The sequence below is a fragment of the Balaenoptera ricei genome, chromosome 7 (genome assembly GCF_028023285.1).
Source record: "Balaenoptera ricei isolate mBalRic1 chromosome 7, mBalRic1.hap2, whole genome shotgun sequence".
Lineage (NCBI taxonomy): Eukaryota > Metazoa > Chordata > Mammalia > Artiodactyla > Balaenopteridae > Balaenoptera > Balaenoptera ricei.
This window is the reverse complement of record NC_082645.1, coordinates 51,513,052-51,529,635: the sequence shown is the minus strand read 5'-3', so window position 1 is coordinate 51,529,635 and position 16,584 is coordinate 51,513,052. Positions and strand designations below refer to the sequence as shown.

Here is a 16,584-nt window from a genome sequence, read left to right as displayed (position 1 = left end):
CTTTTCTAGCAGAGTTTTAACAAAAGCAGTGGTTTTAATTTGATCGTTAGACCTTACCTTCTCTATTTTGGCATATGAATGAGGACTAGAGGCTGAGAATGTGTTGGTCAGGTCATATTATTGAGAAAACCAAGCACTGAGGTATTGTCCTCACCCTCAGAGAGTTTATAATCCCGTTCAAGAAAACAAGTTTCATGTCCCCAAAGAGAGACAGTAATCTATCTCTAGCAAAAGAGAAAGTATTAAAGGATGAGGGCAGAAGCCTGGTGAAAGAAGGAAGACTTAGAGGAAGCTTACCAGAGAGGAAGAATGTGAGGCAGTTCATCTGCGCCTTGAAGGTCCTGTGTTGGACCTGTAAACAGAAGTGGTAGCCAACACTTCCCGTTACATGGACACCATGAGCAAAAGTGCAGGTATAGGAAAGTTCAAAATGTGTGTGTGTGTGTGTGTGTGTGTGTGTGTGTGTGTGTTGGGGGGATATTGATAATGGAGGAGGCTATCCTTATGTGGAAGTGGGGGGATATGGGTAATCTCTCTACCTTCCACTCAATTTTGCTGCAAAACTAAAATGCTAGAAAAGAAAATCTACAAAAAATTCATCCAGCTATAATAAACCCATCAAAATCCAGCTGTAATAAACATAACAAAGTTTTATAAAAAATGTGGGTAGGGGAACAGTTGGATTAGAGGGGAACATTTATGGAGGAGGGTGGTTGGAGACAAGACTTCTAGGATCAATGAGAATTAGTGGGTTTCTCTTACTATGATTTTTACAAAGCCTTGTCCTAAGGCAAAACAATACTCTTAAATGTTTATCATTCGTTGTTTGGACAATTATGGAATATTAGCCCAAAGCATGTGTGGTTATTTCAGATGGTGTTTGTGGGAAAGTCCTTAGTTAGAGGGATGTATCCATCAGGGTGCTGGAATGGGCTCCTTCCAGCTTGCAGGAGCCCAGTGTGCATGTCTCTTCCCAGTTCCACTTGGTGATGTCATGCTGGTAGCTTGAAATCAGCCATGGTGGGAATATGAATACCATCAATATTGGCAAACACTTTAAAATTGTCGCTTTTTTTCTCCCCAAGAGCTGCTATTGAATATTTACCAGGATACCTTTAAACAAATCTCTCCCCATACTTTCCTCAGGTCTACTTAACTTGAATAGCTCTTCCTTAAGGGTGCCTACCAGCCAAAGAGGTTTCCAGTTCATCATCTTCTATCTTGCCACCTTGGATTGCTAAGACTTACTTCCCATGTGGTCATCAGGCTTATCACTCTTAACTGACTCTGCTCTTGGACTTTTTGCCTCTGCTGCTGACTAGCAATGAATGAATGGGTCGCTCTAGTGGGTATGGTTATCCCCACAACCCTGTACTTGACTCATCCTCTTTCCCTTTGAGACCCAAGTCCAAAGGCTAAAGGGCATAGATGATACAATTTCAGCCAACATCAATATACACAATTCCAATTTAATTCTGGCTGAAACATTTCAGCAGTGTGAATTCTATAAACAGGAGCAGAGGAGCTCCATGGACAGCCATGTGGGCCTGTGGCTCCAGGAGATTTTTTTTTTTTTTTCTCTTTGGGGAACTCATTTCCTAGAAGCTTGGATCCAGGAGAGAATATGCAAGGTGGGTGGAGGTGGCTTCTCTCCATTCTGCAGGAACACATGTTCCCTGGCACAGAGAGCAGAGTCTGACAGACCAAAATGTTAGCGTGTATGTGTGTGTGTGTGTGTGTGTGTGCACGCACACACACAAATCCATATACATAGAGCTGAAAATGAAAGTCCTCTATCTCCTCTCAAAAAAGATTATTTCAAAAGAAAAGGAATTAGGTATTATTAGTATGACAGTAAGCACACTTAAGAAGTTCATGAGGCTGTGTATGTGCCCATACGTGCACATGCGTTTGAAGCTTTAGGGGTGGTCTTTGCTGTTCCAGACTGTGGGGATTATGCAACTGGAGGGAAGGTGGGGATAGTTGAAGAAGTGAAGCTGATGTGCGTCACGAGGTCAGAACTAGAATAAATATACCATTATCTGGCAAGTGAAAGTAGACTATTTGCAGACCCTGTAAGCACTACCTCTCAGGAGAATGGATCTCTTGGTGCCCTTCTTCTTTCTCAGTAGCACAGAGGCTTGGCCCCCTTCCTAATGTAATGCAAAACGATTTTCCAGCAAAGAGACTGACAGCCTGAGGCGAGGGGTAAGAGGAGAAATCTTTTGTGGAGTTAGACATGCATCTTAGGCTGAAAATAGGAGGGACACTACCTGGTAGGGGTAGAAGAACCAATTTGTATCTTATCTAATGAAACTCACTCAGTTCTTGGTCTGAATAAACAATATACTTATCAACTAATTGTTATAATAGCATTTCTCCAGCAGAGGGCAGACTTTACATTGGAATAGATCTAAAAAGGCTTTCAAGGAAGAGGTTTTTTTCAATTGAAATTTTTTAATTTCAATTTTCTTTGGCTTCTAAATGGTTTAAAAATATTTTAAAGTATTTAAAGTTCCAGAAGATGTTAAATATAAAATTTCTCAGATTCAAGTTAATATTTCTGCCATATTAGTAAACTATTCAAGATGTGATTATAAAATGAGGCAGTTTTTTTCCATGGCTTATGGACTGGTCTTAGACACTATTATTGTAAGCAAAGCTGTTCTGTATTGTGTTGTTCACAAAATTATTCTAGAAATCCTATCTTTTAACTGGATGAGTATTGTTTTTCTTCATTCCAATAGATTTTGATAGGAATAACTGCTTTTCTTTAACAGAAATCACCAGTGTTTTCTAATCTGTTTCATAGCTAGCTTTGATATTTTTCCTAGAGGAAATGACACCTATCTAAAAGTTAACTAAACTTATTATGTAATCTAACTGTAATATTCAAAGCTCATTTAAACAGCAACTTCATGAGAATTTAAAATTTGTTTCTCTTAAAGATTTATTTCCTTGATCTAACAGAATCATTCTCACGATAAAGGAGAAAGTAGAAACTAGTATTTATATTTTTTAAATTTTTAAAGATTAAGTCACTTGTTAGCAGTGGCTGAGCTCAGATCTGGAGACTGATCTGTTTGACTCCACAGCACATGTTCTTGTCATGGGAACACCCAGTCTCTGATCTATTTTAAAATCATAGACACATGACTATTCATTAGGACATAAGTCCAGATTGATACTGTGAAAAATATTGATACAAAGAATGAAACATGATAATCCTATATAATCAATTGTAGGAATTCTTGGCTTATAAACTCAATAGGTTGGTTTAATTTTGTCATCACATAACACTTTTTTGATCTGGCTTTTTGCGGTGTGTGTGTGTGTGTGTGTGTGTGTGTGTGTAACATGATTTCTTTAGGTGAATGCAGGAAGAAAATCTCTGGGAAAGGCATTCTCAATGTTATGGGAGAGACAATATATTTTCTTTAATTATTAGAGTTATTTCCTTTAGTACTTCTATTTCTATGAAATCAAAAAAATATATCAAATGCATAAGAATTTGCTGCCAAGGAAACAAAATTATTTTTGTGTTGAGAAACTGGAGATTTATATATCCTTAAAATGACAAAGAAATAGACCTCTATATGCTGACTTTCATTTTCGTAATGATCTCTAGCCGAATTATTGCAATTAATTTTAATTAATTTTAATTTTTAAGAAGGATAGAAATGCTCTTCTTTTATTTGTGTGCAGAAAAAAGTTTAAAACTTAGTGCGGATGTTTAATCAACTATACTCCAATATAAAATACAATTTTTTTTTAAAAAGTGTGGATGTTTAAAAGTAAAGTAAATGAAAGTTTGTGGGTGAAATCAGAGATGTTAGCAAAATAAAATAATCTCTAACTTTCTTCCGGGAAAGATAAGCTACTTCAAGATTGATAGAAAACTTGACATTACAATGAAAACTTAAAAAAAAAAAAAACTTTCATTTCACTTAACACTATGGATGCAGTACTGTTTGCTTGTTCACAAAGCTTTACAATGATCATCAGCCATGCTAGGCATTGGGCAAAAAGCACTGGAATTTCATTTCTTTTTATGGCTGAGTAATATTCCATTGTACATATGTGCCACATCTTCTTTATCCATTCATCTGTTGATGGACATTTAGGTTGGTTCCATGTCCTGGCTATTGTAAATAGAGCTGCAATGAACATTGTGGTACATGACTCTTTTTGAATTATGGTTTTCTCAGGGTATATGCCCAGTAGTGGGATTGCTGGGTCGTATGGTAGTTCTAGTTTTAGTTTTTTAAGGAAACTCCATACTGTTTTCTATAGTGGTTGTATCAACTTACATTCTCACCAACAGTGCAGGAGGGTTCCCTTTTCACCACACCCTTTCCAGCATTTATTGTTTCTAGATTTTTTGATAATGGCCATTCTGACTGGCGTGAGGTGATACCTCATTGTAGTTTTGATTTGCATTTCTCTAATGATTAGTGATGTTGAGCATCTTTTCATGTGCCTCTTGGCCTCTAGTTGCAGGGCAGGAATAAAGAGGTAGGCATAGAGAATGGACTTGATGGCGTGGGGTGGGAGGGCGAAGCTGGGGCTAAGTGAGAGTAGCATCGACATATATACACTGCCGGATGTAAAATAGTTGGCTGGTGGGAAGCAGCAGCATAGCACAGGGAGATCGGCTCAGTGCTTTGCAATGACCTAGAGGGATAGGGAGGATGGGAGGGAGGCTCAAGAGGGAGGGGATATGGGGACATGTGTATGCATATGGCTGATTCGCTTTATTGTGCAACAGAAACTAACACAGTATTGTGAAGCAATTATACTCCAATAAACATCATTAAAAAAACAAACCTCAGAAGTCACAGGAAGAGAAAAACTGGAGTTGCTCATCTTAACCATGAAAAGTTTTCATTTATTACTTTGAAAATAAACTTTATTAAGTTGCTTAGAAAAAAAAAAAAAAAGCACTGGAATGTTAGACTTAGATTCAGAAAATGAGACCCCCAGCTCTGCCCCATTCTAGCTGTGTGATCTGGATAAATCATTTAACCTCTCTGAGACTTGGTTTCTCACCTATGAAACTGAGGTGATAATAGGTATCTACCACATAGGATGTTGAGAGCTTAAAATATCACTTACATTACATCTGTGAAAGCACTGAGCTCAGTGTCCTCTGACACATTGCAGATTTGTTTGCTAAATCAAAATAATCCAGATAATGAACTTAATTAATAATACCCTCTTTCGGTAGTAACTTTCTTTAATATTCATAAATTATTCATGCACATTGCATTAAGCAGCTCTCCAAAACCTTATGTATGTTGGAACAAAGCTTGGGGAAAATCCTGACTTTACATATACACAGAGGAGGTCTAAGATAGTGGTTTAACTGCTAGTGATTAGAAAATGAAATGAAAATCAAGTATAATTTCCATCTGGATTATACTTAGTGGAAAACTTAAAGATACAATGTTCAGTTTTAGATAATAGTTGTTAATGTTTTTCAGTGTTTTTGGCATTGTCTTCAGTTCTCAATACCACATTTAAAACAAGTGAAAAGCATGTCAAAATTCACTTTTTTTGCCTTAAAAATCTTGGTCTCTCTTTCTGGATCTAGAATTATCCTTGCAGTGACATTTTCCCCATCTCATTTTACACCTTGCCTTTTCCTTACAACTCATATTCTCTTTTCATCAGTACATCTGCCCGAAACGCTCTCCTACTTGACAGTTCTATCCCACACTCGCCTCTGAGTTCCTAACAAGGCATACCTCTGGGAATTGCAAAGTGCCATATTTAAAATCTCTCAGTGAGATATACAGGCTTTCCCGTGTGATCATAAGGGATTCCTCAAATCTGAGTTTCAAAGCTAATCTACGACAACTGATAAGCACAGTATTTTCACATGAGTATATTTGTGTTGTGCTAATATATTTAAACAGTATGTAAGTCCACTGACAATTTTATTTTTTACAAATTTCTTATAAGCTTTCTTTTAACTTTTAAGAAAGCTATCTTACATATTTAATTGGCATTGGCTGTAATTCCACTATATTTCCCAAGCTCAATGGGCTTATCCAAGTTGGAAGGGAGATGTCACAGACACACGTCACATATGCGCAATGGAATAGTAGTCGGCAATAAAAAGGAACAAATTACTGATATAAACAGCAACGTGACTGTATCTTGAATGTTTTATGCTAAGTTAACAAAGCCAAACATAAAGGCTACATAGTGCCTGAATTCATTAATATGACATTCTGGAAAAGGCAAAACTCTAGGAACAGGAACCAAATCAGTGATTGCCAGGGGACCGCAGGAGGGCAGTGACAGCAAAGGAGCTTGAGGGGATTTTGAGGTGATGGAAAAATCTTGATTGTGATGGTGGTTACAAAACTATACATTTGTCAACTCATCGAACTATCCACCTAAAAAGAGTGATGTTTTACAGTATGGAAATTATACCTCAACATACCTGACTTAAAAAAAGAAATAACCAGTTAAAGAAAAAGAAGATACTTGTAGTTTTAAGGAGTTGTATGTTGTCCCTTTCCAGAGACATTTTATTGATAACATACTATCTGTCTGTTTTGCACCCATTTCTATTTCCAGTTTAAATATGTGACACTCAGACTAGTTTTACATAGCTTAAGCCTTCTTTAATATAATTTATTTAGTGCATTTGGAAGCTTTAGCATAAAATAATAATTATCTAACACGTATAAATATTATGAAATATTATTAATTGTAAAGATATTTTATTTATTTATTTATTTATTTATTTAAGCCACACCGCATGGCTTGCAGGATCTTAGTTCCCCAACCAGGGATTGAACCCAGGCCCCGGCAGTGAAAGCACAGAGTCCAAACCACTGGACAGCCAGGGAATTCCCAAGAGATTTTTAAATGACATCTTGCCCTAGTAATCCACCAACTACTTGAATTTTATTTCATTTTCCAATCACCAGCAATTAAAGTGCAAAGAGCTTGTTGTACCTAATACTACTCCATGGTTGTCAAATCCTGTGAGATAAATTGTGCTAGCTCCATTTTATTTTTTATTTTATTCATTTATATTTATTTTATTGAAGTATAGTTGATGCACAATATTTATATAGGTTACAGGAGTACACAATTTTTAAAGGTTATACTCTGTTTATAGTTATTGTAAATTATTGGCTATATCCCCTGTGTTGTACAATATATCCCGTAACTTATTTTGTAATAAGCTATTTTATAATAGCTTGTGCCTCTACTGGCCCCATTTTAAATAAGAGGAAGGAAGTTAGGCTCACAGCATTGCCAACAGCAAATTTCACAAGTCTTTCTAATTCCAAAACCAACATCTGTAACCATCTTTCATTTATTTTTACCAGTTTAGCAGTAGTTCTGATCCTTGCGGGTGGGATTGCATAAATCCTTGGAAATAAACTGTAAGGAGGGAAGTTTTCCCTTGAGGGAAGGAAGGTTTTCAAAAGGAATTGATACTGAGTACTGAAAAGAAAAAATCAGGATTAATAAGTGAAAGACGTACCCTTGCCCCTCATATTAATTGTAATTCTTTGATGGAAGCTTAGTTTACGTACAGTAAAGAAAAAAAATTATTTCCAACTTCACGTAAGCTCCCAGTGCCACTGCAATGCCAGGCTTTCATTGATATTCTTCCTGAGTAAATTCTTTGTGAGATTTTAAAGTTATGTGTATCACTGAACTGCTATTTTCATAACCTATCAGTAGAACCATGTACTTCATTAATTCATTAATTTTTTCTGTAATTTATTAATTCTCTACCGTTTTACATGAAAATGACTCAATGGTTTCTATATAGTACTTTTGTTTAAATGACATTATCAGGCCTAGATCTTCTTTTTTTGGACAAAATTTACACATAGGGGGACGACAAAAGTCATAAACCCTTACAAATTTGCATGACCTCTCATATTGGATGAATGGTACTTTAAGTAGGTAGACACATGTATTTGATTCAGTCCCCGACAGCTGCTCATCTATGGTGGAGTTTTTAAACGTCGCTTGCCAGAAACTCTTACCTTTTATTCGTAGTCGTCTGGGTGTGCTTTCTCCTCTTGCATTGAACTGTATGTACTGTGTGCTGTAGAGGTGTGCAGTTAAAATACGTTTATTCTCAGAAATATTTTTAAAATATTTTAAAATGTTTTCCTTTGCAGAATCAGACACAAGTTTGGCAGAAGGAAGTGTCAGCTGCTTAGATGAAAGTCTTGGACATAACAGCAACATGGGCAGTGATTCAGGCACCATGGGAAGTGATTCAGGTACTGCCTAACTGTTGTGTAAACCTTAAAAAGTGTGAAATAAGACACCATATAGTGGAAGCATGGGGGCTGTTCATACCCTCCCTAATGTATTTATGCAATGAAAGCAATTCTTTTCTACAGTTGAAGTAGTTTTGGAACTTTGCCATTCACTTTCTTTAAAAGTACAACTTAACAAAAGTCTTAGAATCAAGCTCTCTAATTTTGATCCAGCACATAGCTTTTTGGTCTGGCATATGCCACGTTCCATAGAATCATGTAATCTATGTTATTTACGTGATCTGTTTCAATTAATCTGACTGCTTTCAAATTATGTACTCAATTTTGTACATTTTTTTCCAACCCCTAATTTTTTAAAATTAAAATACATTATAAATAAAAAAATACTATCAATAAGATGAGTATGACTGTAGTTAATGGCATATAATGCGTCCTTCTTAAAATAAGAGCTAGAATTTACACATATAGTTAAAAGAATTTCAATTTGTATAAACACCTCTTTAATTGAGTTTGCAAAATATTTTCATCACTAAATGAGAAATTTACTAGGTATTTCCCAAATTGTTCTTCGTATCAGTTGAATATCCCACCAGCAATAAATAAGAGTGCCTCTTCCCAATCCCCACACTTTAGCAAGACTTCCTGTTATCAGACTCCCTAACTTTTGTCAGTCTGATCGATTTCAAATCTCTCCTTTCTGTTCTTTGAATGTGCACTTCCATTATTATTACTGAGGTAAAATGTTAACATCTTTTAAGAATGGATGATGGGTCCTTGGATATCTGTTACACAACTTTCTAACATTTGGCTATATGTTTGAAATATTTTATAATTAAACTTAACAAATTAGCACAAACAAAAAACAATGTTTTGCAATGTGGCCAGCTAAGAGGCAGCAGCAAAACGGCAAATTAAGAACAAATTACTTCATTCTTCATTCGTTCTGTGACTGAGTTGTAGAACACACGGAGAAAATATTGTGCACTTTAGATTATCCTGCATTGTCAGAAGGATTCTAGAAATTTACATCTACAATAGGCCTAAAGGGGCAAAACAGTTTACATAAAGATGGCCATCTGCCCTAAAAGCTTTCCCAATTGGAATGTACCACCTCTTATATTTAAATGCCCTTTTCTCTTAGTAACACCCCTGAATCTCTTAGAACAAGTTGGTCTGAGGAAACACAATTCACCAAATGTCAGTCATAACTTTAATGTTAATTAAAAAGGGTTAATTAATTTTCTGTTCAATTTAGTCAGTGTTTATTAAGTTCTTGCCATGTGCATATTTCTGTGGATTGTATTTGTTTTTTCTATGCTTGTTATACAACTGTTAAATTTAATATTTAACATTTTTATTAAATGCTATTGATGCTAGAACTCAAAATATACTCTAGCTAATATTTAACATCTTTATGGTTGCTTTAAGCTTGTGGGCCTCATCCTAATTTTTGTTTGTCTAAGTAAGGGCTTTTCAACAATATTCATTCATTTAATAAATATTTAATGGATATTCACTATGTGCCGGGCATTTTGTCAGTTTAGAGCTGTTAGCAAATGTAACTATTTACTGATTTTCAGTCTTCAATGTGGCATGAAAGACATGATAAATCTGAATGCAACCTACTTTTAAAAAGCAAATACATTTTCAAAGGCAAATACATTTGAAGACAGACACATTTTTAAAGGGCACTCACTGAAGCTCTGGATGGTCAGTGTTTAGGAACAAAGACTAGTGGGTATAAAATTGCATAGTGGGTAGCAAAATTCTGAAATTATAAAATTCTGAAATTCCTTTCCTTCAGGTGCATGATATAGGCTGAAGTGGAAATCAACTCAAAAACAGGTTTATGTAAACTGCGAATTGTTAAACACATATTGAATCACTGAAAGCATTACAGTGTTTGGGATTATGTTTTAACTTCTGAGGTTGACATCAAAGGGACCTTATTCCACATGCCCTTTGTTCACCTTCAAAGGTTACATGATGGGCCATAAGGATCATGGACGTGACATTATGTTCCTTCTTAGAAATATTATTATGCCCTAGTAAAGCATAATTAGTGGCACTTTTAAAGTTTAAATATTCTAATTATACTATGGGAGGCTTTTTTGTTTTCCTGTTTCTCATTCTCAGAGAGATAGACTGCTTCTCTCAAAGTGGCAATATTTTTGGCAATGCACATTGGCCTGATATATAGAAAGTATTTCCTTACTATTTCGAGGTAATATCTGTTAATATTTGTCCAGCAGGGATGGTGTATTTTTCTGAGGTTACATACTATAGGTAAAGGAATACTTTGTCGATTTCAAACACATGCAGTGACAGACCTTTTCTCTCCAAGAATAACTCAGCTGTCAAAATCAATGTGAGAATGAAATTTGCCACATGGTGTAGTTCCAATAGAATGTTATTATTTAAGCCCTATTTGATTTCATTTTTTGACCATTTGTATGGTATAGTATAATTTTAAGGTCTTTGATTAATATTTGTCATAGAGGATGGGCACAATGTTATTCAAAGCCTGTGCATATTTTAAATACCATTTTCGTTGTTGCATTTAATTGATTTTGCTTTTCAAAGAGAGCCAAAAACAACAAACAAACAAAACCCAAACATTTTTTTTTTGTAAGGGAAATTGGCTCCTGGCTCCTTGATACCAGCCCAATTCTCTCCTTCTGGTGGCAGAGAAGAGAAAATTCTCTTTTCGTTGCTTATGTGGATACATTCTTCCATCCCTATGTCAGAGGATGTGATAAGGCAAGAATCAGGCTGAATATTTAGCACTCACCCAGCTCTTTTTCTTTGGATGCTATCCTCACAATGAATCCAGCTCTAATTTTTCCATATTCACTCTGTGCCTCTCTTTTAAACTTGGGGGCACCCATCAAGTTTCCTGGACTTAACTCAAAAAAATATGGACGATATTGAGCTGTCCACTAGCCAGATATTTTCAGTGGCAGTAGTGGAGTGCCCTAGCCTCTGAAGTCCTTGTAAATAAGGACTGTGTTCTTGGGAGTGCCTGGCATTTAGTAGGCACCCAGTAAATGTTTACTTCGGAATGAATTAGTGGTACATTACTAGATAAATAACAGTAAACATCACGCATTTGGTTCAAGAATTAAATTTTGAACCTGATAGCTCTTAACTCTTCTTAAGCGTATTAGTACAACAAATATCTAATATACATGAGTGATACTGATGTCTTACTCATTTGACTTCATTTTAGATTCCTGGAAAAGAGACTTAGAAAATTGGTCTCAGTTTCTCTTTTTAATTTTTGTTACCCAAGGATGTAGTAGTAAGCATGAAAAACAAAAGGGGAAAGTGATTATTAAAAAAGTACATGCAACTATTTTGAGGGAAGCTGAATTTTATTATTTTCTTAAATCTTTGAAAAAAATGTACCTAGAGTGAAATTAAACAGAGAGAATTTGCTGATATCTTTTAATAAATTTCCTACCTCAAATGGCAATTTAGCAAAAGTAAATTCCTGGATCTTGGTGTTAAAACACAATTTAAAATACATCTTCCTTTGCAAACATTCTGGCTCTTTTGGAAAAGTTAGGTGGCAAGTGCTCAAAATATAGGTGGAATATTAGAATTTTGATAATCTATAAAAGCCACTTAGAGAAATAATGATATTCTTAAATCAACTTGAATCTTACATAAATATAATAAAGATGAATTATAATTGCTATAGAGTTCAAAACAAGCATGGAAAGAAAACTTGTCAATGTATGTTTTTAAAAGCTGGTGATCTTGAATGAGTTTTTCCTGACAGTCATAGTAAATGAATCAGCAGATGAGCCAATGATAATGTAAATGTATTGCATATGTGTTTACTCAGCCATACAGAAGGCAAATTTCCTGCCAGGTTAGTAGATGACCCTTACTAAGTGGTATTTGGTGTGAATTTTCCTACCTGTTCAGATAGTGCTATAACAACAAGTTAAAACCCAGTTAAATAGAATCATCCAGTTCCTGAAATGGAACAATCAGCAACTTTTTTGAAGTTAATGGGATTATGTTAGTTTAGTTTTATTGCAATCATTGATAAGAGAAAGAACGCTTACTTCACGTGTAATGAAATACTGATAAGTGCTGTCATTTCATTTTTTCTGTAATTACATAAAGCATAAGATGGGCTTTTAAATTGATGTAATATCTATTTTACTGCATTCCACATGGTAAGTTACACATTTTTAGATCTTTTCCTCTGACTAATTAGATAAATATGGTCACTTCTAAACAAAATATATTTAAACCAAGATATATTATAATGATTTGATTCTAATGTTTATAAAATTAATGTATGTTAGTACTTATTTTATCAGTATTTTAAATTTAGAAATCTATGTTAATTGGAAATATTTTTAATATATTGTACTTCGAGTTTCAGGAAAATATGAATGCGTGGAGACATACCTATAAAGAAGTGAAAAAAACCACATTCAAAACCAAATGGCAAAATTAGTTACAATTCAGTTAAAACCATCAAAATCGTTTTTCATCTTTCAGTGAAAACATAAAAATTAAAGGCTAGCACGGGAGATTTTCCTTTTCCCTAAATATTGCTTCTGTTTAATCTGGTTGTCTTAAATGGCAAAAATGGGATTTGGGGGGAACCATTTTTAGATATTTGAGATAGATGATAGATAGATAGATAGTTAGATAGAAGTGCTCTTTGGTATTTGGTTTGTCAGGTAAAGTTTTTCAAATGAAGGAAAGTAGCATCAGCTCTAATATTTCTTTGCAATAAAAAGTGAGGGGAAATACAGAACAAGGAGGACTAATGAGTCCTACTTTCCCAGTTCCTCTTGATCTGTTGGTGGAAAGGCTAAGAGAAAAAAGTGGGACAGAATGGTTCCACAGAGAAATGGCAAGTCAGATGCATTAAGAACCATAAACTGCCAAGTCTGCACCACAGTCATTTCCACTTGGCTTTGCCCACTCTGTGAAAAGACTCTTCTGTGTTGCCCCCTCCTAGGCCTCCATCCTGTTAATTCATTCCCTCTGTACCCCCATCTCCCCAGGCCACTTCCATAGTGCTTGGGTTGTATCCTGCAGATGCAGAGAGCGGACACCTATTTGGTACAGAAAATAGAACTTTGGTTTGGACCACACGTGAAAGGGAATTTAAGCCACAATATTTATGTTCAGTTTCAGGCCTCCTAGCCTTAGTTATTTTGTTGCCTATTTCCTTATTTTTCTTCCCTTTCACCTCCTTCAGATGAAGAGAATGCGGTACAGAGAGCATCCCCTGAGCCAGAAATGCATCTCAGGCCTTACCAACTGGAAGTGGCCCAGCCAGCCTTGGAGGGGAAGAATATCATTATATGCCTCCCTACAGGGAGTGGGAAAACCAGAGTGGCCGCTTACATTGCCAAGGATCACTTGGACAAGAAGAAAAAAGCATCTGAACTTGGAAAAGTTATGGTCCTTGTCAATAAGGTATTCAAACAGCACAGAAATAGAACATGGTTTATTTTCATTTTACTTTTCTGAAGCATTTGTATAGTGACATTTGTAACAATGGATCACACATTTAGTTTAATTAGGAAAAATGTCAAAATAGGTAATTTATTTTAAATCTTTGCTTTTCCAGCTATTTGTAATATCTCAGTTATTAGCCGTTAAAGTCGATTTTTTTTTTCTCTTAAGCCAGAACATTAAGTTAAATAGCTGTAACTGAGGTATAAAGAGTATTTTACCCAGATTTTCTTTAAGGTGAACTGGTACTCATTTATCACTGCATATGAACATAAAGGACCTCAAAATATCCCTGGAATCTAGGCTTAAACATTGTGTTCTGGAGTCTCTTTAACCACTGACCCTTAGTCAAAAATGGCAAGTGCTCTTTATTCAGAATATATGCAATTTGGTTTGAAGATGAAGAGAAAATTAAGTGAATATTTGGTTGATTTATATCAAATTAAATAGATAAATTTTCAGATATTTTATATATGTAATTATATATATATATCACTCAATGCAACTGAGATTTTCTTTAGTATTTATATCTTAGGATTTTTGAAGCCTATCTTCATAAACAGGTATGGGTCTCCTTCATTTTAAACAAAATCTAGTTATCTGAGCTTTATTCAGATACATCAGAGTTTATTAATTTATAAATCTGCAACAGTCTTTTTTCCCATTACTTATGGTAACTAGATTCTCATTTACTCCTTTACAGAAATTATAGTGATAGACTATATATGTAACTTTCCTCTATTTTTTGGATTTCTATTATGCTGAAAGTTTTAGTTGAAACCTGCTTTTCAGTACTAAAGAAACATACTCAGAATCCACTATCTTAATGATTTACGTCATGTAGCTCCAAATGCACTTTGTATGTACATGCCAAGCCTAAAGACTGCTCCTTTATTCTTACATGCCCACTATTAGAACAGGTTTTGTGTATGTGTGTGTGTGTGGTAATGGTGATACGTTAGAATTTTTTTCCAGGGCTTTTCATGTATTTCCTTTATTAAGGATATTATCTTTTGGAATAAAAGAAATCTAGGTGTGAATACAATTTCTACCTACCCGTAATTTGATCTTGGGCACATCACTAACTTCTCTTACTTTAGTTTCCTCATCTGTAAAGTGAATCAACGAATACTACCCTATACAGGGTTGGAAGTTTAAATTAGATAATCTATCTAAAGCCTAAGAGTGACTCAGTGAATATTAGTTCTTTCTTCCATCCCTTCCTCCTCACCTTTATAACTAATAAAGTGGAATTCCTTAACCAGTGAGCAGGGTCTTAAGTGCCAGGTCCAGAGAAGAGAACAAAGTTAATTGGATTTGAAACCACTTAAGCTGATGCTCTTGATACCATTTGAACATTCTGCCATTTCCTCAAACTCATTCCCTTCATCTACTCTCCCAAAGAGCTCTCCTTACCTACTTGTCTGTCTCTCTGTTGGTTATATTACCTCCTCCGAAGCACGTAGCCTCAAAACCTATGAATTATTTTTGATTCATCACATTCCTTTTCTTCCCTTATCGGGTCACAGCATCTTTGACTATTAGAGTTGAAAGACGCCTTAGAGATCCAGTTTTTATCCATTGCTGAGTGGTTCTCTCACCTCTGCTGAGTAACTTCTCATATCAAGGAGGTCCTCCTTCTAACAAGACAGCTCAATCCATTCTTTGAACAACTGTCACTGCTGGAAAGCCCTACCTGCATTCATCAAAATCTGTTTCTCTGGAATACACACTCATTGGTTAGTGTTCTTTCCTCTGTGATTATACAGAGTAAGCTGAGTCTTAATTCTTCTGCCTTATGACAGCCCTTCACATAGAGAAGGAAGGCTTGCATCATGTGACTCTAAAGTGATTTTTCTGTTAGTTTCCTGGGATAAATACTTCCAGTTGCTTTATACGTTCTTCATATAACATGGTTTCCAGACTTTTCATCATCCTGAGATCTCATACTTTTCCAGACATTATCTAAAACCCTGTTAAAACACAGTGTCTAGGGCAGAACAAAATACTATAGATATAGTCTTAGTGCGGAGTATAGGAGAGATGAGATGTGACATTTTGTCTGTGACTGGGTTTGCCTTTGTCACCAGTTCTGGCACCACAGACTCATCTGGAGTTTTCTATAACCTAAGAACCCTCAGCTCCTTTTCGTTTGAAAATCTGTTAAATTAGGCCTCTCGTTATTTTTGTGCAGTTAATTTTGAGCGTTAGTGCAAATACTTACATTTATTTTTTTCATATTATTCATCTTGATTGACCTTTTCAGGTCTCATGTTTTTGTATGCATCTCACGCACCTTCCTTTTTGTAAAACTCCTTATCCTCTCAGTGCTGTATTCTGGTTGCGAATCTTTCATCCCATTGGATCGAGGTGATACTTACAAATGCACATTTGCAGCCATGTTTAAATGTTGTTATCCTCATTGGTTACTCATATTCATTGCATTGTTGTGTAGACATTTAAGGACATGGGTCTAATTCCTGATCTGTTTCCCTGTTGTTTTTCCCTAAGAATTATTAGAAATCCCTCCACTAGATCTTCCATCTATGTCATAATCGTTTACTTTATTATCCCATTTCTTTGAATTTTAAAGTAATTTCAGCTTTAATTCTTTTTGATTGAGTCAGGTAATCTCAGGCGCAGTAAGTCAATATAACCTGCATTCTGTATTTGGCCCAGTGGCAAGGTATTATAACCTTTGATCTAGGAAGGAGAAATCCTGTTCCTAACACCATTTAGTTTTATCTCCCTCCATCCTTTCCAAAGTTATCGCCTTTAGATGCAGGGAAAAATGAAAACACCACCTGTGTTCCCAGACTTTCTA

General features: G+C 35.4%; 1 protein-coding gene across 1 annotated transcript in view; it reads left to right on the top strand.

Moving 5' to 3' along the window:
- The window catches only part of IFIH1 (interferon induced with helicase C domain 1), a 55,871-nt gene that overhangs the window by 18,371 nt on the left and 20,916 nt on the right, over positions 1 to 16,584 (top strand). The window contains exons 4-5 of the mRNA XM_059927170.1: positions 8,163 to 8,267; positions 13,501 to 13,721. Of these exons, the coding sequence (XP_059783153.1) occupies positions 8,163 to 8,267; positions 13,501 to 13,721 (326 nt within the window). The remainder of the gene's footprint in view (positions 1 to 8,162; positions 8,268 to 13,500; positions 13,722 to 16,584) is intronic.